Source organism: Mobula birostris, chromosome 5 (assembly GCF_030028105.1).
Source record: "Mobula birostris isolate sMobBir1 chromosome 5, sMobBir1.hap1, whole genome shotgun sequence".
Taxonomy (NCBI): Eukaryota; Metazoa; Chordata; class Chondrichthyes; order Myliobatiformes; family Myliobatidae; genus Mobula; species Mobula birostris.
In genome coordinates this window covers 196,529,250-196,554,539 of record NC_092374.1, presented here as the reverse complement: position 1 = coordinate 196,554,539, position 25,290 = coordinate 196,529,250, and the positions used below count along the sequence as shown (strand labels likewise).

The 25,290-nt window shown below is 45.5% G+C and overlaps 1 protein-coding gene across 2 annotated transcripts; it reads right to left on the bottom strand.

The window, feature by feature from the left end:
* Nucleotides 1–601: 601 nt before the first annotated feature.
* On the bottom strand, nucleotides 602–25,255 carry LOC140198212 (suppressor APC domain-containing protein 2-like). Of its 2 annotated transcripts, XM_072259252.1 has the most exons (6): nucleotides 24,267–25,255; nucleotides 20,478–20,768; nucleotides 14,338–14,484; nucleotides 5,433–5,534; nucleotides 3,454–3,576; nucleotides 602–1,487 (listed from the first exon to the last, which is right to left on the bottom strand). In XM_072259252.1, exons 2-6 carry the CDS (start codon nucleotides 20,553–20,555, stop codon nucleotides 1,395–1,397), a joined length of 543 nt encoding a protein of 180 aa, XP_072115353.1. In that variant the 5' UTR covers nucleotides 20,556–20,768; nucleotides 24,267–25,255; the 3' UTR covers nucleotides 602–1,394. The 2 variants fall into 2 exon arrangements, with proteins under 2 accessions (XP_072115353.1, XP_072115354.1); XM_072259253.1 differs by lacking the exon at nucleotides 5,433–5,534.
* Between the last annotated feature and the right edge of the window lie 35 nt (nucleotides 25,256–25,290).

Genomic DNA, 25,290 nt, shown 5'->3' with positions numbered 1-25,290 from the left:
AGTCTTGTCTGCACCCTCTCAGAAGCTTCCATGTCCTTCCGGTAATCAGGTAACCAGACCTAAGCACAATAGTCCATGTGCTGCCTAACCAGAGTTTCAGAGAGCTGCAACATTAACAGCGGCTGTTGAGATCAATCCTCCGACTAATGAAGGACAACACATCATGCTCCTTCTAAGCTATCAACATGCATGACAGCTTTGAGAGATCTATGGACCTCTGCATCCTCTCTAAAGCCTCAACATGCATCCTATAACAAGGTGATCAGAATGGACATGAAACAGGTTCCCTCCTCACAAATGCTGTTTGGGCTGCTGAGTATTTTTAGCCCTTTGTTTGAGGCAGAAATGTTATTCTTGCAGAAATGTTCTAAGTGATCTCATGGCTTTGAGAGGCAGGGGGTGGGGAGGGGAGGGAGAAATGGTGTTCAGTGATTAGAGCACAGAGATCTAAAAGTGCTGGCAAAAGAACAATGGGGAGATTTTGTTACTTTGTTTTTAATTTACCAGTTCCTGGAATTTGAGAATGGTGTTGTAGAGATCGGTGAATCTGATCTACCAGAGAAAGGGATGAGACTTGAGCGAGGGAAATGAATGTAGTCCAAGTCAAAGTAAATTTATTATCTAAGTACATAAATGTTACCAGATACTACTTTGAGATTCATTTTCGTACAGACATTTACACAAAAACAAAGAAATACAATAAAATGGTTCAGAATGTAGAAGAATTGTATACAATAAAAGTCTATTTCTCAGGGGTGTAAGGGGAAAGATTTAAAAGAGACCTGACAAGAAAACTTTTTCTGCCCAGGGAGGATGGTCGGGTGTGGAAGGAGCTGCCAGGGGAAGTGGTTGAAGCAGGTGCAATAGTATCATTTGACAAGTTATTGTACAGGACATAGAGGGACAGGGCTTTTAGGGATAATGGGCCGAAAGCAGGAAATTGGAACTAGCTGGGTGGGCACCGTGGCCGGCATGGACTAGATGGCCAAAGGGCCTGTATCTTTGCTGTATTGATCTATGACTCTACCCATGCACCTGGCCACATGCGAGGCTATAATGTACTGTACAGGAGGAGGAGCCATCCTGGGCCACTTGGTGTTCTTGTAACTGTGCGGTAAATGCCTGTTGATGTATGTTCACATTTCAACTGAGATTTTGCACCCTGCAATTGTGACGACATGAAGTTCCAGCCCATGGTTTTATGAGTGGGGGGGGGGGAGTGGGGTCCATTGGTCAGCCGCTGTCAATGGGCGGGCTCCTAAAGTCATCGTAATTGGCCAAAGTGTTGCGAAAAATGCCTCAGCACCCAATTATCCCAGAGTCCCCGTGCTCCCCTCGACGGTCCCACCACATTTTCCACTTTATTCCAGACTTCCAGCACGTGCTGGGTGAGCCTAGTACTGGAAATGGGCGTCCAGCAGCCGTCTGATCAGTGTTGAGTTCTCCTTCTCCAGCTGCGCGATCCACTGTCTTTTCCTTGACACTTCCTGTGGACCAGAAATGTGAGTGACCAGTGACATTCTCCATCCTGTTCCCTTTCAACGGCGTACGCTGGGTGTCAGGGATGGGGTAGCAGGAAGCACATTCTGATACAACCCTTGTCGTGTGGACTCTTCAGCCCACTGTCTGCATGCTAGCCACATGAAACAGCTGCTGGGTTTGTGGGTATTGAATGTTGTCGGGAGATTTCTCCCAACTGCTGCTCAAGGACTTCACTACAGCACGTTCTTGGGTCATACAAATTCAAGAGAGGCCATTCATCCCCTCTATATGTGGTTTTCCATCAAAACATGGCTAATCCAGTTGAAATCTCTACTCTGCATTCTTGACTTTTGCCGAGTAATCTTTCATGCCCCCGCCCACTTATCAACAATGTACCTCTGTATTAGAAATATTGAAGGTCTCTCCTTCCAGCCCCCTTTGCAGAGAGGTTTCAAAAACTCAAATCTCAGGAAAAACATCTCATTAACCTCATTTATTCTGCTCTATATTTTCACAAGAGAATCATTTCTCCACATTAACTTTGTCAATATCCCCCCACCCACCCACCCCAGCTCTTAAATGCTTCAATTGAGTCCGTCTCTGTCCCTTATCTGTATTTCTCAGGATTCCTGTCTCTTCCTCTGTTTCCATCTCTTGCTCTCTCCTTCCATCTCTCTCCCTCTATCTTGCCATTTCTCTCCTGCCACCTCCCCATCTCCCCTATCTCTCTCTCATCACTTTCTCCCTCTCCTCTCCCTCACAAACGTACTCACATCCAATCTTTGCACATCCAACAAACCCGCACATTCCCAATGTCATTTTGGTACAGCTTCCTTTCTTGAAGGAAAAGAAATACTCAATGTTCCTGTTGTATTCTCCTCTGCGCCTGATCGCCTGGAATTTGCTGTGCAAAGCTCCACCACCAGCCTTGAGGACAAGGGCAGTGGGCACATGGGAACACCACCACTCACAGGCTCCCCTCCGATTCACAGCCGTCCTGACTTCGAAACCCCGGATCAGTCCTCCGGTGTTGTCCTAGAACTACCACACAACATGCCGTGGCAGGACATGCATTAGTGTTTCAAGCACAGCAGTTACCACCACCTGCTCAAGAGGCAGTGCAGGGATGGGCACGAAATGTCCAAACTCATCCAAAAAATAAAGCAGGAACCTCGCACTGGATGCTGAAAGCAGGAACAAAGACCCAGCTCAAACCAGATGACTTCAGCCTGGGTGTTGATGCAGAATCGGGTTGACTTCACGCAGCTCTTGACCCTATGACCATAAGGCATAGAGCAGAATTAGGCCATTCAACCCGAGTCCACTCTGTCATTCAATCTTGGCTGATTTATTTTCCCTCCTCAACCCATTCTTCTGCCTTCTTGTAACCTCTGACACCCTTACTAATCAAGAACCAATCAACTTCAGCTTTAAATGTCCTCAATGACTTGGCTTCTGCATCCGTGTGTGGCAATGAATTCCACAGATTCACCTCCTTCTGGCTCAAGAAATTCCTCCTCATCTCTGTGCTTAACCTCCCAACCTTTTTAATGCCATGGGCCCCTACCATTACCGGAGAAGACCATGAACCCCAGGTTGGGAGCCCCTGTTCTGAAGGGACATCCTTCTAGTCTGAGGCTCTGCCCTGTGGTCTGAGACTCTCACACTATAGGAAACATCCTTTCCATTTCCAATCTATCTAGGTCTTTCAATATTCAATAGATTTCAATGTGATTTCCCCCTCCCCCCACTATTCTTCTGAACTCCAGTGAGTATAGGCCTAATGCCATCAAACATTCCTCATACATTAACTCTGGTCCAGCCAGAGTTGGTGTGAAGCACCCTCTGCTATTGGATGGATCTTTAAGGTTGGCACAATATTATGGACCAAAAGGCCTGTTCTCTGGGCTCCCTGCACAGCCCTACTGCTCAAGAATGATCAACATTGGACACAGTGGAGGCGTTCAGTACCTTGGTCAGCAGCTGGTTCTGCTGCTTCAGTAAGGCCACAGCCTGCTGGTGGGATCGGTTGCTCTCCCTCCTCAGTGGGCGCTGACTGCAGGAGATCTCAGTGAAGTCAGGAGGCTGCAACATCTGGAGCGAGAAATGTCTGTTCAGCCCAGAAAAAAACAGCTTAACCTCCAAACTGTAGCGTCATAGAATCACCAAGCTCTGAAGCAGGCCCTTGGGGTCAGCTATTTGTACCAATTTAGCTTTACCCTACACTGCCGTCAACGCCTTAAATTCCCTCCATCACCTACATATCTGGGGCAATCTATTGTTCCCAGCAACATGCCCGTGTTTGGACCGTGGGAGGAAACTGGAGCACCCGGACAAAACCCATGCAAGTCACATCGAGAAAGTGCAGACTCCACACTGATTATGCCTGGCTTATCAGTGCTGTGAGCTGTCACCTTCACCATCCGGGAAGATGGGAAGAGTCACCTCCACCCCAACCAATAATGTTCTTCCCAGAGGGATAAATTAGTGCTTTGGTGTGTGGAACACTTCAAGGTAAATTAATAGTTTCCTGCTGCTTTCTAAATGATTGTGATGGATTAATCAGAATCTGATTTAGTTTCACTACATACATGACATTTTATTTGTGGTTTTTAGGTAACAGTCCAATGCAAAGACATTAAATTTTCCAACGACATATGGGTTCAGATTAGTGAGTTGTGGGCAAGCAATGTTAGCTCTGGAAGTGTGGCGATATTTGTTGGCTGTCTCAGTACACCCTCAGACTGTGCTGGTCAGTGAAGCAAATGGCACATTTCACTGTGTTTCAATGTACATATGGCAAATAAAGCTAATCTATCTTCCTTCCAAAAATCAAATAAATAAATAAATATTGCTTTTCTAAAATGGATAACACGGTAGCATTCTTGGATGTGGGGATTGTTCCGAGATCTGACGTCAGAACGGAAGAATCTTTAGTCCGTTGAGCACAGAAAAAGACCTTTCTGGCCCCAGCCAACCTATTTTTCTGCCTTGTGCCATTGACCCCCACATGGACCATGGCCCTCCATCCCCCTCTCATCCAAGTACTTATCCAACCTTCTCTTAAATGCTGCAAATGGTGCGCCACCACTTCAGCTGGCAGCACGTCCACACTCTCACCAGTCTCACAGTGAAGAAGTTCCCCTTCAGGTTCCCCTTAAATATTTCACCTTTCACCCTTAACCCACAACTTCAAGTTCTAGTCCTGCCCAACCTCAGTGGAGAAAGCCTGCTTGCATTTACCCTATCTATACACCTCATGATTTTGTATACCTCAAACAAATCTCCCCTCGTTCTCAATGTGCTCTATGGTAAGGAGTGGGAAAAGGGCTGAGGTGTCGGGTAGTGGGGAGCAGGTCAGAAGAGTCAGCAAGAGGGCAACAGCAGGAGGATGGGCAGGAATGAGAGAGGGAAGGAGTGAGTGTGACAACAAGGGGCTGGCTTGGAGACGGAGGATGTTATCTATCAGGAGCTGGAACCTGCCTCGTTGTAGCCCTAGGGAAACAACAGCCAGTCCCCCTGGCCCACTGTCTGAAACTCTGCCACATATCTCCGTATTTCAGTCACTCCTTCCTCTTCTGTTTATCAACACAGAGTCAACACTGGTGGCACAGTTAGCGAGATGCTGTTGCAGCTTGGGGCATCAGAGTTTGGAGTCCAATTTCGACGTCCCCTGTAAGAAAGTTTGTACTTTCTTCCCATGTGCATGTTGGTTTCCTCCAAGTGCTCTGTTTTCCTCCCATAGCCCAAACACATGGTGATTAGTAGGTTAATTGGCCATTGTAAATTGTCCTGTGACTAGGCAAGGGTTAAATAGGTGGGTTGCAGGCCGGTGCAGCTTGTTATACTGGAAAGCCCTGTTCCACACTGAAGTTGTAAATAGATCACTAAATGTGCTTTAGTGCTCCATGGCTCTAAACGCAGAATGTTTTTACAGTGGAGAAACTGACCAGTTCTGCACAGGAAATGAAGCTGCGGAGGCAGACGTTGGCATGTTGGATTTTGTCCAGAAGGAGGCTGGCACGGTCTGGGAAATACTTAAGCGTGTATTCCTGGAGGAAGTGGGTAGGAAAGCAGAGAAAGAAAATAATACAAAAATCAGAATCCATATTCACATTTCCCAACTTCCAATCCTTTCTCCTCTCACATTCCAAAAATGTAACGCTATTACAATGCCAATGATCTGAGTTTAATTCCACTGCCATCTGAAAGGAGTGTGTACATTCTCCCCATGACTATGTGGACTTCCTCTGGGTGCTCTGGTTTCCTCCCACATTCCAAAGATGTACAGGTTAGTAGGCTAATTGGTCACATGGATGATGCAGGCTCGTTGGGCCTGTTACTGTATTGTATCTCCAAGTAATAAAAACAAATCTGACAAATAACCAATGTACAATGGAAGACAAACTATGCAAGTGAAAGTAATTCTGAGAACATCAGTTGGCGTAAATTGTAAATCTGTGCAGAGTTTACACGATGCCATCTGTTACCCAACAGAAACAGCAGCCTCAGCTTTGGGATTTTCCATGACTTCAACATGTTTGAGAAAGGGACTTCCAGACATGCACTATTCTCTCTGTGATGGGGTGGGTAAAGCCGTCCCCTCCCAGCGCCAGAAATTGAAGTTCGATCCTGGTCTCCACTCTTCTCTGTGAGGAGTTTGCACATTCTCCCTATGGCTGTGTGGGCCTCCCTTGGGTGCTCTGGTTTTCTCATAAACATGCAGGTTAATTGGCCTCTGAATTGCCCCTAGTCTGTAAGGGAACGTTAGTTTCAACTTGATCATGGACAAGGATAGATCTGGTCCTAGGGTTGAGGTTCTTAACTGGAAGAAGGCCAAATTTGAAGAAATGAGAAAAGATCTAAAAAGCGTGGATTGGGACAGGTTGTTCTCTGGCATGGATGTGATTGGTAGGTGGGAAGCCTTCAAAGCAGAAATTTTGACAGTGCAGAATTTGTATGTTCCTGTCAGGATTAAAGGCAAGGTGAATAGGAATAAGGAACCTTGGTTCTCAAGGGATATTGCAACTCTGATAAAGAAGAAGACGGAGTTGTATGACATGTATAGGAAACAGGGAGTAAATAAGGTGCTTGAGGAGTATAAGAAGTGCAAGAAAATGCTTAAGAAAGAAATCAGGAGGGCTAAAAGAAGACATGAGGTTGCCTTGGCAGTCAAAGTGAAGGATAATCCAAAGAGCTTTTACAGGTATATTAAGAGCAAAAGGATTGTAAGGGATAAAATTGGTCCTCTTGAAGATCAGAGTGGTCGGCTATGTGCGGAACCAAAGGAAATGGGGGAGATCTTAAATAGGTTTTTTGCGTCTGTATTTACTAAGGAAACTGGCATGAAGTCTATGGAATTGAGGGAATCAAGTAGTGAGATCATGGAAACTGTACAGATCGAAAAGGAGGAGGTCCTTGCTGTCTTGAGGAAAATTAAAGTGGATAAATCCCCGGGACCTGACGATCCCTCGGACCTTGAAGGAGACTAGTGTTGAAATTGCAGGGGCCCTGGCTGAAATATTTAAAATGTCGCCGTCTACAGGTGAGGTGCCGGAGGATTGGAGGGTGGCTCTTGTTGTTCCGTTGTTTAAAAAAGGATCGAAAAGTAATCCAGGAAATTATAGGCCAGTAAGTTTAGCATCGGTAGTAGGTAAGTTATTGGAGGGAGTACTAAGAGACAGAATCTACAAGCATTTGGATAGACCGGGACTTATTAGGGAGAGTCAACATGGCTTTATGCGTGGTAGGTCATGTTTGACCAATCTATTGGAGTTTTTCGAGGAGGTTACCAGGAAAGTGGATGAAGGGAAGGCAGTGGATATTGTCTACATGGATTTCAGTAAGGCCTTTGACAAGGTCCTGCATGGGAGGTTAGTTAGGAAAATTCAATAACTAGGTATACATGGAGAGGTGGTAAATTGGATTAGACATTGGCTCGATGGAAGAAGCCAGAGAGTGGTGGTAGAGAATTGCTTCTCTGAGTGGAGGCCTGTGACTAGTGGTGTGCCACAGGGATCAGTGCTGGGTCCATTGTTATTTGTCATCTACATCAATGATCTGGATGATAATGTGGTAAATTGGATCAGCAAGTTTGCTGATGATACAAAGATTGGAGGTGTAGTAGACAGTGAGGAAGGTTTTCAGAGTCTGCAGAGGGACTTGGACCAGCTGGAAAAATGGGCTGAAAAATGATAGATGTAGTTTAATACAGACAAGTCTGAGGTATTGCACATTGGAAAGACAAACCAACGTAGAATATACAGGGTTAATGGTAAGGCACTGAGGAGTGCAGTGGAACAGAGGGATCTGGAAATACAGGTACAAAATTCCCTAAAAGTGGCGTCACAGGTAGATAGGGTCGTAAAGAGAGGTTTTGGTACATTGGCCTTTATTAATCAAAGTATTGATTATAAGAGCTGGAATGTTATGATGAGGTTGTATAAGGCATTGGTGAGGCCGAATCTGGAGTATTGTGTTCAGTTTTGGTCACCAAATTACAGGAAGGATATAAATAAGGTTGAAAGAGTGCAGAGAAGGTTTACAAGGATGTTGCCGGGACTTGAGAAACTCAGTTACAGAGAAAGGTTGACTAGGTTAGGACTTCATTCCTTGGAGCGTAGAAGAATGAGGGGAGATTTGATAGAGGTATATAAAATTATGATGGGTATAGATAGAGTGAATGCAAGCAAGCTTTTTCCACTGAGGCAAGGGGAGAAAAAAACCAGAGGACATGGGTTAAAGGTGAGGGGGGAAAAGTTTAAAGGGAACATTAGGGGGTCTTCTTCACACAGAGTGGTGGGAGTACGGAATGAGCTGCCAGACGAGGTGGTAAATGCGGGCAAACAACAGGAATTCTGCAGATGCTGGAAATTCAAGCAACACACATCAAAGTTGCTGGTGAACGCAGCAGGCCAGGCAGCATCTGTAGGAAGAGGTGCAGTCGACGTTTCAGGCCGAGACCTGACAAAGGGTCTCGGCCTGAAACGTCGACTGCACCTCTTCCTACAGATGCTGCCTGGCCTGCTGCGTTCACCAGCAACTTTGATGTGTGTTGGTAAATGCGGGTTCTTTTTTAACATTTAAGAATAAATTGGACAGATACATGGATGGGAGGTGTATGGAGGGATATGTTCTGTGTGCAGGTCAGTAGGACTAGGCAGAAAATGGTTCGGCACAGCCAAGAAGGGCCAAAAGGCCTGTTTCTGTGCTGTAGTTTCTATGGTTCTATGGAAAGATAGAAACAGGGGGAAATGATGGGAATGTGGGGAGGGATTGATCCCCGATATTCAGCATGGTCTCGCTGAACTGGAGGGTTGCTTTCTGCATGTGAATATGTGAATCTCTGCCATAATCTACCTCTCACCCAGCTCATTCCGATGTCCGTTAAAATGCTTCAGTTTTAAAGACAGAGACACAAGAAACTGCAGATGCTGGAAACCGAGAGCAACACACACAACACTTGGGGGAACTCAGTGGGTCAGGCAGCATCTGTGGAGGGAAATGGGCACTGGATGTTTTGGGTTGAAACCCTCATCCGAACCGGGAAAAGAGGCAATACAAAGATGTGGGCAAAGCTGGCAGCAGTGGATGGATCCAAGTGATGAGAAGAGTTAGGCTGATGGAAGAGGGGAAGAGTGGCAATAGTGACAGAGGCTGAGAGTTGGTAGGTGGAAGGGAAAGAGGCTTGTAATGGTGTAATCTAAAAGGAGAAGACAATGGGGAAAGAGGTGAGGAAAGTGAGAGGACGCTTACTGGAAGTGAGAGAAATTGAAGACAGATTGCCATTGAAGACAACTAAGGTTGGAATATGAGGTGCTGCTGCTCTAACCTGCCTCTAGCATTAACTTGGCAGTAGAGGAGGCTGCGGACAGACATGAAGGTGTGGGAATGGGAAGGGGATTTAAAATGGCTGGCTACCAGGAAATCCTGTCTGTTATGACAGATGGAGTGAAAAAGCTCAATGAAGCAAATCCCCCAATCTGTGTTGGGTCTCACTGGATTTTCTCAGTTGCACAGACCCACATTCAAACTGAGCCACAGTGTCTCAACGGCCATATAAAGCCATAGAGTTATCGACGCAGAGAGTCACACACAGGCATAGAGTACTGAAACAGGTCCTTCAGCTCATCTCTCGCATGCTGACCCCAACATTGGAGAAATCCCCTTTGCTTCCTGGTGAACCTTTGGGATTCTTTGCCCCAGTGAGAACTGGAGGCAAAATCACTGATGGGACAGAAGGCTGTGACAGGAGGACGGAGGTCCTGGGGGAGACAGACAGGAGTTGAGATGGTCATGTGATATTGATGGGTCATGGGGCTAAATGTTCAACACTAGACCCTGGGCCCAAGCAATCACAAATAAAGCAAACCAAACACAATACTTCATTTAAGTTCTACGAGTCTGTGGTGGCCAGTGCTATCATGCTTGCTGTTGTGTGCTGGGGCAGCAGGCTGAGGGTAGCAGACACCAACAGAATCAACAAACTCATTCGTAAGGCCAGTGATGTCGTGGGGATGGAACTGGACTCTCTCACAGTGGTGTCTGAAAAGAGGATGCTGTCTAAGTTGCATGCCATCTTGGACAATATTTCCCATCCACTACATAACGTACTAGGTGGGCACAGGAGTACATTCAGCCAGAGACTCATTCCTCCGAGGTGCAGCACAGAGCGTCATAGGAAGTCATTCCTGCCTGTGGCCATCAAACTTTACAACTCCTCCCTTGGAGGGTCAGACACCCTGAGCCAATAGGCTGGTCCTGGACTTATTTCATAATTTACTGGCATAATTTACATATTACTATTTAACTATTTATGGTTCTATTACTATTTATTATTTATGGTGCAACTGTAACGAAAACCAATTTCCCTCGGGATCAATAAAGTATGACTATGACTATGAAGTTTAGAAGATTTTGTATGTTACCAAAGATTCTGGCAAATTTCTACAGATGTATGGTGGAGAGCATTCTAACTGCTTGCTTCACATCCTAGTATAGAGGCACCAATGCTCAGGATCGGAAAAAGCTGCAGAGAGTTGTAAACTCAGCCAGCTCCATTACAGGCGCAAGCCTCCCCTCCATGGGTGACATCTTCAACAGGCGGTGCCTGAGGAAGGCAGCATCTGTCACTAAGAATCCTCATCATTCAGGACATTCCATCTTCCCATTAATACCATCAGAGAGCAGGTACAGGAGCCTAAAGACCCAGACTCATCATTTTAGGAACAGCTCCTTCCTCTCTGCCATCAGATTTCTGAATGGTTCATGAGCTTATGAACATTATTTCAAAGGTTCAAAGTTATTATTTTATTCTCAAAGTATGTATGCAGAAAACAACTCTGAGATACTTCTTCTCCAGATAGCCATGAAACAAAGAAGACCATGGAAGTCAGTTCAAAGAGAAACAGCAAACCCAACCCCTTCTGCACTAATAAAGAACAGCAACTTCCTCTCCGCCCCCTGCAGAAAAGGCAACAAGAACATTAGCCCTCAAATCCCCCTCTCCTCACACAAACATAAGACCATGAGATATCAGAGCAGAAGTAGACATTTGGCCCATCGAGTCTGCTCTGCCATTCAATCATTGGCTGATCTAATTCTTCCAGTCAACCCCACACCCCTGCCTTCTTCCCATACCCTTTGATGCCCTGGCTAATCAAGAACCTAACGATCTCTGCCTTAAATGCACCCAATGACTTGGCCTCCACAGCCGCTCGTGGCAACAAATTCCACAGATTTATCACCCTCTGACTAATGTAATTTCTCTGCATCTCTGTTCTAAAAGGACGTCCTTCAATCCTGAAGTTATGCCTTCTTGTTCTAGAATCCCCTACCATGGGAAATAACTTTGTCATATCCAATTTGTTCAGGACTTTTAGCATTGGGAATGTTTCTACAAGATCCCCCCCTCATTCTCCTAAACTCCAGGGAATACAGCCCAAAAGGTGCCAGACACATCTTATACGGTAACCCTTTCATTCCTGGAATCATTCTCGTGAAACTTCTCTAAACCCTCTCCAATGTCAGTATATCCTTTCTAAAATAAGGAACCCAAAACTGCACACAATACTCAAAAGTGTGGTCTCACGGGTGCCTTATAGAGCCTCAACATCACATCCTTGCTCTTATATTCTATACCACTAGAAACGAATGCCAACATTGCATTCACCTTCTTTACCACTGACTCAAGCTGGAGGTTAACCTTTAGGGTATCCTGCACAAGGACTCCCAAGTCCCTTTGCATCTTTGCATTTTGAATTCTCTCTCCAACTAAATAATAGTCTGCCCGTTTATTTCTTGCACCAAAGTGCATGACAATACACTTTCCAACATTGCATTTCATTTGCCAGTTCTTAGCCCATTCCCCTAAACCAGGAGTCCCCAACCTTTCTTACACCGTGGACCGGTTTAATATTGACAATATTCTTGCGGAGACCGACCGGGGGTGGGGGGAGTGTTCAAGTAGCGTTAAACTCACCTCAACATGTCTCTTACAGTCTTACAGTTAGGGTTGCCAACTTTCTCACTCCCAAATAAGGGACAAAACTAGCAGTCAAATATGGGACACTTTACCCCGAGAAAGACCACAATGACCATGAAGCCTTGCGCGGGCACCTGTGTGTGCATGCGTGTACGTGCCGATTTGTTTTCCACAAACCGGTTTTGCCATCATCTTCCCAACTATACTGTATGTACATTATTCCTACTTTATATAGGCTGTGTATTTAAGGGGCAAAAGTAGCAGTCAAATATGGGACACTTCTGTTTAACCCAAGAAAGACTACCATGACCATGAAGCATTGCACGGGCACCTATGTGCGCATGCATGATGTGCGCATATGTGACGTGTGCATGTGCGTACGTGCCGATTTTTTTCCCACTAATCGGTTTTGCCTTAATCTTCCCGACTACACTGTACATACATTATTTCTACTTTACATAGGCTGTGTATTTATTATATCATTCCTGCTTTTACTATATGTTAGTGTTATTTTAGGTTTTATGCGTTATTTGGTATGATTTGGTAGGTTACTTTTTGGGTCTGGGAACGTGCAAAAATTTTTCCCATATAAATTAACGGTAGTTGCTTCTTCACTTTACGCCATTTCGGCATGAAAGGTTTCATAGGAAAGCTCTACCTTAGCAGGGGAAATACAGGACAAGGGCGGTCCTGTATGGGACAAACCGATTTAGCCCAATATACGGGATGTCCCGGCAAATACGGGACAGTTGGCAACCCCATGTTCAAGTTCAACTGTGCGTGACAGGGAATGAGGAAAGGTGCAGCTGACTCATATCGTTAACTCGTGGCCCGGTAGCATATGCTTTGCAGCCTGGTACCAGTCTGCGGCCCGGTGGTTGGGGACCACTGCCCTAAACTATCTAAGTCTCTTTGCAGGTTCTCTGTCTCCTCAACACTACCTGCTCTTCCACCTATCTTTATATCATCGGCAAATTTAACCACAAATCCACTAATCCCATAGTCCAAATCATTGACATACATTGTAAAAAGCAGCGGTCCCAACACCGACCCCTGTGGAACTCCACTAGTAACTGGCAGCCAGCCAGAATAGGATCCCTTTACTCCCACTCTCTGTTTTCTACCGACCAGCCAATGCTCTACCCATGCTAGTAACTTCCCTGTAGTTCCATGGGCTCTTATCTTGCTAAGCAGCCTCATATGTGGCACCTTGTCAAAGGCCTTCTGAAAATCCAAGTACACCACATCTACTGCATCTCCTTTGTCTACCCTGCTTGTAATTTTCTCAAAAAAATTGCAGTAGGTTAGCCAGGCAGGACTTTCCTTTCAGGAAAACATGCTGGCTTTGACCTCTCTTGTCATGTGCCTCCAGGTACTCCGTAATCTCATCCATAACTATCGATTCCAACAACTTCCCAACCACTGATGTCAGGGTAACAGGTCTATAGTTTCCTTTCTGCTGCCTCCAACCCTTCTTAAATAGCAAAGTAACATTTGCAATTTTCCAGCCATCCGGTAAGATGCCAGAATCTATAGATTCTTGAAAGATCATCATTAATTCCTCCACAATCTCTCCAGCTATTTCCTTCAGAACCCGAGGGTGCATTCCATCAGGTCCAGGAGGTTTAACCACCCTCAGACCATTAAGCTTCCTGAGCACCTTCTCAGTCGTAATTTTCACTGCTCATACTTCACTTCCCTGACACTCTTGACTGTCTGGTATACTGCAGGTGTCTTCCACTGTGAAAACTGATGCAAAATACGCATTCAGTTCCTCTGCCATCTCTGCATCTCTCATTACAATATCCTCAACATCATTTTCTATTGGTCCTGTATCTATCCGCAACTCCTTTTTACCCTTTATATATTTAAAAAATCTTTTAGTATCTTCTTTGATATTAGTTGCCAGCTTTTCATATTTCATCTAACAAAAAAGCACTGCCAGAACATCTGCCCTGAATCCTCCTCCCCACACAAAAAACAGCATTACAAGAACATCGACCCCCAAATCCACTTCCACCCACATGAAAATCTGATAAAAATGCAACAAGAATGTTGACCCTCAAATAACCCAGATAAAAAAAACAATGAGAAAGAATGGGTAAAAACAGTGAATATAAAAACCATAACCCTGAAAAGGTCCACAGTCCAAATCCATAAACATAGAACATTGGAACAAAATAGAGAACACTATTGCCACCATTTATGAATTATTTTGATGTATTACTCTGTACTGCTGCTACAAAAAAAAAAGACAAATTCTACGACAGTGATAATCAACCTGATTCTGATTTTGTCTCTTGCCCTTCTCCCCTGGTCATAAGTTGCCTGCAGATAGACACCACATCCTAGTACTCTGGTTGGGCACTCACCTCATCTCCTGAACTCCTGCTGCCGTGGTCCTGCCTGTGGCATAGGCTGCGAATCTCCCGGTGGTACCAGTCCCGCGCCCGTTCCACCATCTCCAACCCGTACCAGAGCACGTCGCGCTGCTGTTCGAGTTCCTTCATCTGCTTCAGCTGAAAGACACATTGGACACAAGTGCAGGGCAACCACAGTGCCAATCTGAACTAATCCCAAATGGATGCACGAGCACATGTGTCTGGCCATTTTCGTGTGGACAGACTTCTCCGTCCCTGAGTAGACCTTCCTTTCCCTAGCTACTCTCTATTAGTAATGTGTATGTGAAATGCCTTCGGATTCATAAGTGAGGACATCTTCAAAAGGCGATGCCTCAAGAAGGCGGCGGCATCCATCATTAGGGACCCTCACCATCCAGGACATGCCCTCTTCTCATTGTTACCATCAGGGGGAGATACAAGATTAGATTAGATTGAAGATCCAGGCAATGTTATAGGAGCAGCTTCCAATTTCTGAATGGTCCATGAACCCATGAAGACAACCTCACTATTCCTCATTTGTACTATTTCTGCAACCTATTTATCACACTGTATCACTGTCACAGAAAAACAAGTACCGCAACACACATCAGTGACAATAATCCTGATTTTGATTAGTCTACTGCCAAGGACATTTCATGACCTCGTTTATCCCCCCAAAACAGAAGGAACATCGGTCCACTGGGGCATGAGAGATTCCCGGGAAGGAGCAGGAAAGCAGAGTTTTTTTAATTAACATATACATGGTCAAGGGGCTGAATGGCCTCTCCTGAGACTGGCTGTCATAAACTAGCTCAGTGTTGCTGGTGCAAAGGAGGACTAAGAACTTGCTCTCGTTATGAATATTGTGATTTTCATCAACAATGAACAAAGAACATAGTACAGTACATAGGCCACACTCAGGTTGGAGTTTCAACATGTCAGTCCATGGCCTCCTCTACTGCCACGGTGGAGCCAGACTCAGGTACACAACACCTTATATTCCGTCTGGGTAGCCTCCAACCTGATGGCATGAGTATCGACTTCTCTAACTTCCGCTAATGCCCCCGTCTCCTTCACCATTCCCCAATAGCGTTTCCCTCTCTCAGCTTATCTCTTTACCTGTCCATCATCTCCCTTCCCCTTCTTCCGTGGTCTTCCACCCTCTCCCATCAGATTCCCCTTCTTCAGTCAATTATCTACTTCTAGTCAACTTCCCAGTTCTTTACTTCACCTCTCCTCCCTGCTGGTTTCACCTGTCACCTACCACCCGGTACTTCCTCCTCCCCCCACCCCCCACCCCCACCTTCTTACTCTGACTTTTTTTCCCCCTCAGTCTTGTGAAGGGTCTTGGCCCAAAACGCGGACTGTTTACTCTTTTCCATAGATGCTGCCTGGGCTGCTGAGTTCCTCCAGCATTTGTGTGTGTTGCTTGGATTTCCAGCATCTGCAGTTTGTGACGGTGCAGCACATTACAGGACCTTTGGCCTACAATGCTGTGCCAACCTTTTAATCTTCTCCACAATCTATAACCCTTCCCTCCTACATAGCCCTCCATTTTTCTATCATACAACCTCCTCACAGTGGTGGGAATTGAACCTGGATCACTGGCATGGTGAAGCTACCGTGCTGCCTCCTGAGTTCATTTCCATGGGACCCTAAATAGCATAAACTTAATTACAAAATTCCACAGCAGAGACATTTCAGCTCTCAGATTCCTGTTACTGGTAGAACCCGTCTATCTGCCCTGTCATTTCACAGCTCCATTGCAATGTCTCAGATGTCTTTCTTACACAGAGCATATATTCTCACAAAGGAAATCATTGATGAGGACAGTCACTGGTGAGCCCCTGCCACCCCTCTATCAAAGGCCAATATCAAGCACCACCCCACCCAAGTTTCAGTTGACAGGAGTTATTGTGACAATGGCTATTGTTGGAGCTTTTACACCATTGGCTGTGAATGGAGATTGTATACACAATGGAGACTGAGACTAATGAAGCTTAATGTGGAGCATTAGAAACTGGGTTAGTCACAATTCATAGTCGTTAACAAAAATTGCAACCGACCTCTACCTCCATTCAGTGTGTCCCTCTCCTGAAAATTCACACCCAACCTGTTCATCTACAGACCACTTGCCACAGATATTTGATAGACTTCTAAAATTCTATTATCCTCAAATTGCTTACTGGGGACCATTTTAAAAAGTCTCAATTTCAGGGTACACTCTGAGTGTCATAGAGTACTACAGTACAGAATCAGGCCCTTTGGCTGATCTAGTCTGTGCTGACCTGACCTTTTCTCATCTCATCAACCCACACCTGGACCATCTCCTTCTATACCTCTCGCATCCATGTATTGATCCAAACTTCTCTTAAATGTTACAATAGGTCCCACACCTACCACTTCCACTAGCAGTTCATTTCACACTTGTATCACCCTCAGAATGAAGACGTTCTCCCTCACGTTACCCAGAAATATTTCGCTTTTTGCCCTAAACCTGTGACCTCTGATTCTAGTCTCATCCATCCTCAGTGGAAAAAGCGTACCTCATAATTTTGTATAGCTGTGTAAGATCTCCCCCTCCCCCCACCCCCATTCTCCTGGGGCAGTGAATAAAGTCCTAATGTATTTAATCTTTCCCTTAATTCAGGGCCTCATAGCCGACCAATGTTCTCGTAAATTTTCTCTGCACTCTTTCAAACTTAATTAGACCTTTCGAGTAGGTAGGTGACCAAAACTGCACAGAAATTCCCAAATTCTGAGTCACCAACAATAACATCGCAACTCCAGTACTCTATGCCCTGATTTATCAAAGTCAAAGTGCCAGAAGTTCTCTTTAGCAGCCTATTTACCTGTGGGACAACTTTTAAGGAACTTTTGATCTCCACTCTTAGGTCCCTTTGTTCAAACACAAATGCAATGCCTCATACCTAAATGTATTAAATTCCATCTGCCATCTTTTCAGCCCAGATCCCTAGCAGGTCAAGATCCCACTGAAAGTTTTGATAGCCTTCCTTGCTGTCCACTACACCCCCAATCTCAGTATCATCTGCAAATCTGTTTTTCCAGTTTACCACGCTAGCATCCAAATCATTAATACAGATGATCAATAACAATGGACCCAGCATCAATCTCTGTGGCACACCACTGGTCACAGGCCTCCAGTGAGCGACATCTATCTATTACCACTCTCCAGCTTCCCCTGCTAAGCTAACATTGGGCGCAATTGATTATTTCATCCTGAATGCCAAGCAACTCCAGTCTTACGATCCTGTTTAAACTAAAAGGGGTAACTGCATCCTGAATTTTCCATGGGACAAGTGAGAGAATTTGATAACTCTCTCCCAGCCCACCAATCACTTACTGGCCCCAGTCTCCTCACTCCCCTCTCTATATCAGCCATTTCCACTCTCCACTCTCAGACCTAAAGCAAGGTCCAGATGACCTGAAGTGTCAACAGTTCCTTCCCCTTTCCCCCTGCCAGACCACCCTTCAGATGCATCTCAGCCCACAGAGTTCAGCATCTGCAGTCTGCAGTCTCGTCCACGTGTGCAATTTCAAGCGGGGAGGATATGGTTTAATTTGGCATTGTGTTCAGTGCAGATATTGTGGGCTGAAGGGCCTGTTTCCATATAACCATATAACAATTACAGCACGGAAACAGGCCATCTCAGCCCTTCGAGTAAATACAAAGTAAATGGCAGGATACTTGGTAGTGTGGAGGAGCAGAGGGATCTCGGGGTACATGTCCACAGATCCCTGAAAGTTGCCTCACAGGTAGATAGGGTAGTTAAGAAAGCTTATGGGGTGTTAGCTTTTGTAAGTCGAGGCATAGAGTTTAAGAATCGCGATGTAATGATGCAGCTCTATAAAACTCTGGTTAGGCCACACTTGGAGTACTGTGTCTAGTTCTGGTCGCCTCACTATAGGAAGGATGTGAAAGCATTGGAAAGGGTACAGAGGAGCTTTACCAGAATGTTGCTTGGTTTAGAGAGTATGGATTATGGTCAGAGATTAAGGGAGCTAGGGCTTTACTCTTTGGAGAGGAGGATGACAGGAGACATGATAGAGGTGTACAAGATATAAGAGGAATGATAGAGTGGATAGCCAGCGCCTCTTCCCCAAGGCACCACTGCTCGATACAAGAGGACATGGCTTTAAGGTAAGGGGTGGGAAGTTCAATGGGGATATTAAAGGAAGGTTTGTTCACTCAGAGAGTGGTTGGTGCGTGGAATGCACTGCCTGATTCAGTGTGGGAGGCAGATACACTAGTGAAGTTTAAGAGACTACTAGACAGGTATATAGAGGAATTTAAGGTGTAGGGTTATATGGGAGGCAGGGTTTGAGGGTCAGCACAACATTGTGGGCCAAAGGGCCTGTAATGTGCTGTACTATTCTATGTTCTAGTCTGTGCTGAACCTTACTCTCACCTAGTCCCACCGACCTGCACTCAGCCCATAACCCTCCATTCCCTTCCTGTCCATATATCTATCCAATTTTTCTTTAAATGACAATATTGAACCTGCCTCTTTCTATATCAGACTCTTACATAATGTAAATTCTGTCCTATATTTATTCTTCTGTAATCTGTTCGAAGAAAAAGCATTTCAGGATGTATATTATACACATTTCTCTGACATTAAATGTACTTTTGAAACCTTTGAACAGGCAAGTCTGCATGAAATTGAGACTGTTATATTAGGTATACTGTATTGAGTATTCTTAAAGCAGAGGTTGATAGGTTCTTGATTAGTCAGGGCATCAAAGGTTACAGGCAGAAGACAGAAGAATGGGGTTGAAAGGAAAAATAAATCAGCCATGATAGAATGGTGGAGCAGACTTGATGGGTTGAATGGCAGAATTTGGCTCCAATGTCTTATGCCCGTATATTGTCTATAAGATTAATGTGTCTGTTACCCACACACAAAGAACAGTCAGATGGGGAACAGGAACAGGCCCTTTGGCCCACCATGTCTGTACCGATATGATCCCAAATTGAAACTAATCTCTTGTGCCTGCAGATGACACCTATCCCTCTGTTCCCTACATGCTTTCGGGTCGATCTGACAGCCTCCTAAGTATCTCTACTGTATCTGCTTGTCCAGCACCCCTGACAGCCCATTCCAGATACACACCACCCTCTGCATAAAATAAAACTTGTCCTGCACATCTCCATTAAACGTTCCACTCTCACCTTCAGTGCATATCCTCCAATACTTGCCAGGGGGAAACAAAAAGATTCTGACTGTCTACTTTAGCTATTCCTCTTATACTTTAAAGATTAAGATTAGCATTATATGTCACATGGGCATTGAGACAGGCAGTGAAATGTAATGTTTGTGTCACAGACCAACACAGTCGAGGATGTGCTGGGGGCAGCCCTCCATTGTCGTCATGCTTCTGGGGCCAACATAGCATGCCTACGACTCATTAACTTTTAGAAATGTGGGAGGAAACCAGAGCCCCAGGAGGAAACAGCGTGGTAGCAGGAAAAACGTAGGAACTCCTTGCAGACATCGGCGGGATTGAACTCTCATCGTCAGATTACTGGCGCTTTAAAGCGTTACGCCACTGTGATAGATCGATTTGGAATCGGTTTGTTATTGCCACAAGCACCGATGTACAGTGACGTTTTTCTCATATGTTTATACCGATCTGATCGCCGAGGGAGAACACGGTAAATCAGTAACAACGTGGAATAAAGCGCGACAGGTCTGATAAACGTGGGACTTCACTCCCCATTATGCAGCAGAACAGCCAGTGCGTCCGGGAACACCGCCTCACGGGATCTTGCTGTGCGCAGGCTCAGCTGTTGCATTTCGTTAATTACAACGGCGACCATGCTACACTTGAGGGAGGGGAATGAAGTGCAGAGGGAACAGAAGTTTTCACTCCCGCCCTCTTTGCATCGCTTTGGAGTCATGGCGGCGGGAAGTCGGCACCGGAGTTCAGACAGGAGTAAAACTCTGCGAGCAGCTTCACAGGAGGGCGCTTCCCGTTTCAATGGGAGACTGTGCCTCTGTGTTCCGGGAGGCGTCCTGTGTCCGGGGGGGGGGGGGGGGAGGAGGGAGTTTGGATGTGTCCCTCGGGGTTATTACGGCCGCAGTAATAAAAGTTATGAACGAACTCACCCACAAGTAGAAGTTTCTGGTATCTGCTCTGCTCTGCAGAGGGATAATAATAAGGGTGTAGGCAGGTATCACGGGCATGGCGATATGAAGTGTTGGAGGTGGGTGGGTTTCCCGTCTTCTCCACCCCACCCAAGCTATTCCGTCACCCTCTGGGTCAGAGGAGAGAGGTGAGTGGTCGTGTCGGGCGCACGTTACACAAGTTCCAACGCTAAATCGGACAGAGATCCCGCACAAAAAGTGAGCTTCACGCAGTCTATCTCGTTCCGTCCCGCCTCTCGAGTTGAGCCCCACCTGTTGGGGAGATAAAATTGGCTCCAGAGTACTAGTCGCAGAGCAAACAAACAGGCCTCTTTTAAAAAAACACACTTTTCATTTTCCACAATCGACTTTGCTGACTGCGGCAAATATTTAACTCTTTCATGACACAACTTCGTAATGTTCCCTACCAGCTTTACGTACCCGGTTAGGAGCGGTAAGGAAGGTTATGGTCCAAATGCCGTTCGATGGAACGAGGCAGAATAACAGCTCGGCACGCATCGGATGGGCCGAATGGCCCATTTCTGCGCTGCAGAGCTCCATGACGTTAGTCTGCTGAATCAGCGTGAGATGAGAAAGTGCTGAGTAGTTGCATTTGTGGAAACGTGGCTCCAGGACAACATCCCATGCACCATCAATTTTCAGGCCATGCCACTCAGGGACGTGCTATTTTTTTTCTTATTACTATATGTGATGTGAGTTGAATGTGACGGTGTTTTGCAACTTGGCCCCAGAGGAACGCCAATACATTTGTATGGTTGAATGACAATTGAACTTCAACTTGAAGCCGCACTTGGTCACCTTGAACTTCAACTTGAAGCCGCAGGTTTATTTTGGTCACCCTGCTCCGGGAGTGATGCCATTAAGCTAGACGGAGTGTAGAAGAAAGATTTACAAGGACTTTGCAATGACTTAGGGGACTAAGTTACAGAGAGAGATTGGTCAGGCTGGGACTTTATTTTTTGGAGTGTAGGAGATGGAGGGGTGATCATATGAAGATGTATATCATGTATAGATAAGGTGAATGTACAGTCTTTTTTTCCCCCAGTTATGAGGAGTTAAGAATGAGAGGGCATACATTTAAGGTGAGAGGGGAAGAGATTTAACAGGAACATTTTCACTCAGAGGTCTGACCTGCCAGTGGAAGTGGTTAAGGTAAGTACATTTCCAGCATTTGAATGACACTTGGACAGGTACATGGACAGGAAAGCTTGAGAGGGATACGGCACAAATGCAGGCAGGTGGGACTAGCTTGAACAGGCATCTTGGTCAGCATGGATGGACCAGTTGGGCCGAAGGGCCTGTGTTTCCGTGCTGTGTAACTCCATGGTTGTGCAGGAGCCGGGGACTCCTCTGTACTGACCCCACCCCAGTATTTGTCTCTCAGGCAGTGTTGAGTGTGGCGTTTAGTGTAACACTTTATAGTGCCAGTGACCTGGGTTCAATTCCACTGCTGACCGTAAGGAGTTTGTCCATTCTGCCCCGTCACCACGTGGGTTTCCTCCGGGTGCTTTGGTTTCCCCCCATATCCCGAAGACGGGTGGGTTAGAAGGTTGATTGGTCACCTGGATGTATTTGGGTAGTGCGGGCTTGTTGTCAAAAGAAAACAAATAAAATAATGTCGCCATTACCCCAGAAGCTTGACACAAACACAGAATCTGCGAAAAACAATCAGCAGTTTGGGCAGCAGGTGTGGAAGGGGAAACGGAGTTCCAGATCAAAGACTCTTTTGTCAGAACTAAAGCAGAAAAGGATTAAAAAAAACTCAGATAAACTGATAATCTGGTATTGCAACAGTTGGGACAAGCCAATTTCCACACTATTGGATGATGCTCTGTTGATACCACCAAATAAAATGCTTTTATGTCATTTTAAAAAGTGTGTTACACCGAAGAATGATAAATTTTCCAGGGAGCCCTTCAGTTCTCAGAACCCAGAGTTCCTGTTCCAGTGGATCTTTGTGTTTAACGAAGGTGTCAGGGTAGTGTAGTGGTTAAGCAATACAGATCCAGTGACCTGTGTTCAATTCCACCACCCTCTACATGGAGTTTGTAAATTCTCCCCGTGACCACATGGCTTTCATCCATGTGCTCCAGTTTCCTCTCACAGTCCAAAGATGCACAGTTAGGGTTAGTCTTATTAAGTTGTGGGCATGCTATGTGGGCACCAGAAGTGTGGACTGTTGATGAAAAATGACATGTTTCACTGTTTTGATGTGTCATTATGCATGTGACAAATAAAGTTACTTTTCAAATGAAAAGAGTGTAGGAAATACAAGTCTGTAAGACATAGTAACAGATCTGGGCCATTCAGCCCATCGAGTCTGCTCTGTCATTTGATTTTGGCTGATTTATTTTTCCCCCAGACCCATTCCCCTACCTTCTCCCCATAAACTTTGATGCCTTGATCAACCTCCACTTTAAATTTACTCAATGACTTGGCCTCCACTACCATCTGTGGCAACGAATTCCACAGATTCACCACTCCCTGGCTGGATCACTCTTGACAGATGAGCAGTTCAGGCTGGTGGCAGGAGCCACATTTGTCTGCCTCCTCATTCATGCATCCCTTATCCATGTTGGAGTGACAATTATAAAGCCTTTCTTGAGATAAAAACCCCAGCTTCTGATTCCGGGCACTCTCCACTATGTGGTATGACTTTATTTCAATGCTGTATGTACAAGCACTCCGGAGCCAGCTCAAATGAAGAAAGTCTCCTGCCATTCTGATCACACCCTCTTCTCTTTGGGCAGTTGATAGAGCAGTGGTTCTCGACTTTTTTTATGCCATGGACCAATATCATTAAGCAAGAGGTCCGTGGATCCCAGGTCAGGAACCCCTGAGATGGAGTCATAGGCCACTAAAGCACAGAAATGGGCCCTTTGGCCCACCTAACCAAGGCCAAATTGTTATTCTGCCTTTTCCCATCGACAGGTACCTGGACAATAGCCCTCTGTACCCCTCCCTTCTGTGTACTTACCCAAACTTCACTTAAACGTTGCAATCAAACCCATGTCCACTATTTCATCACAAATTCCTTATTAGGAATTTGCTCGTCCTTCTGGCGACCACGTGGGTTTCCTCCAGGTGACAGGTTAGTAAGTGTTAGCAAATTGGTATGCTTGCTGGCGGAAGAATCGTGGCGACACTCTGACATATTTCACTGTACGTTTCAGTATTTCAATATACATGTAATAAATAAAGCTGATCTTTAAAATATTTTATCTTTAATCCCATTTTATTCTTCCTACTTTTCCAGTAATCCCTCCAGATTGCACCGCTCACTCACACACTGGGGGAAGTTTACAGTAACCTACCGACCTGCACGACTTTGGGACATGGGAGGAAACTGGACACCAAGAAGGATACCCACGTGGTCATGGGGAGGACGTGCAAACTCCGAGCAGAAAGGTGTGAGGCGGCAGCACTACTAGCTGTGTCATCTTCAGTCTGCTTTACATCCAATGTGGGCACGACTCGGGTCCCCTCCCCGTGCACCACAGTGCCGTCCGACAGTGACGAACAACTGTCTATTCCCTAGTAGGCCTGGCACAGAAAAGAGTGTAGGTAAAGAAGAACTGGTTCTCTTGAGGGCTATCCCAGCGGAGATGGGAGAGGGGATCATATCGAATAACAAACAGTATGGGCTTGACGGGTCGAATTGCCTACTTCTGCTACTGTTGTTTTTGCGTTCTTCAGTAATTTTGAAAGATTGGCATCCTGTCACAGGATGCTTCCTGCATGATTATTCACCTCAATTCCACAAACGTGATAAATTGATTTTCATCCACGTCATTGCTTCATTTTGAAAAGACTCGGCGGATCATACTGGGCAAGGACAGTGGCGTGGCTGATAGGGCAGTGGCCTCGGGGCGCTGGAGACCCAGGTTTGATCCTAACCTCGGGCTCTGTCTGTGTTTTCTTGTTCTCTCTGTGATCACAACACGAGGGTTTCCTCTGTGGGTGCTCCACTTTCCTCCCGGACCTAAAAACACATTCTTCCGCACTGCTGTCAGATTTCTAAACCAATCGCCCCTGTCACATCACCTTCCCGCGGTTGCTGCCGTGTTTCCAACCCTTAATTCTACCTCTTCCCATGATTATTACTTTAATTTCTTTTTGTGTCTCATTGTATTAATGCTGGTCACTGGTTTAATTGCTATATTTATCATTACCCCTCTCTCTCCTCCCTCCGCACTCTTGCAGTGCAACCCATTCCTGTCACAACTAAGGATCGTTTTTAATAAAGGATTTTTTTGGCAGTTAGTATGTGGACGGTATTTTTTTCTCAATGTCACCTCATGGGTATGCTTTGTCCTTGAATTGTTCACCCTTTATGTCTAATTGTTGTCTTTGCACCAGCTCTGGTTTTTCACTTTGTTTTGCAGGTGTCTCATTTGGGATCATTGGGAATTGTTAAACTCTTTGAATTTATCACTTTTATTCAACTTGGGATCATTTAATTAGCAAGGTATTGTCAACGTCCGGAATTACTACGTATTTCTGGGGGCGGGGGGGGAGCATGCCGACCCCTCTTTGTTGGGTCGTTGTGATGCCTTGTCGGGTGAAACTGAGATTGAGTTCTTCTGTGCATCATTAATGATTTCTGTTCGTCAAGTGTCCGCACAGTTTCCCTGAGTTCTTGCTAATTTCTATAATAAAATTTTAGTTTAGTTTGAATTGCCGATGTCTCTGTGCTCCCTGCACTCTGAGTTTGCTAGTGACCCTCATAATTCCCGACCAAGACAACCCACCCCTTGAAGCTCTCGGGGGCTAG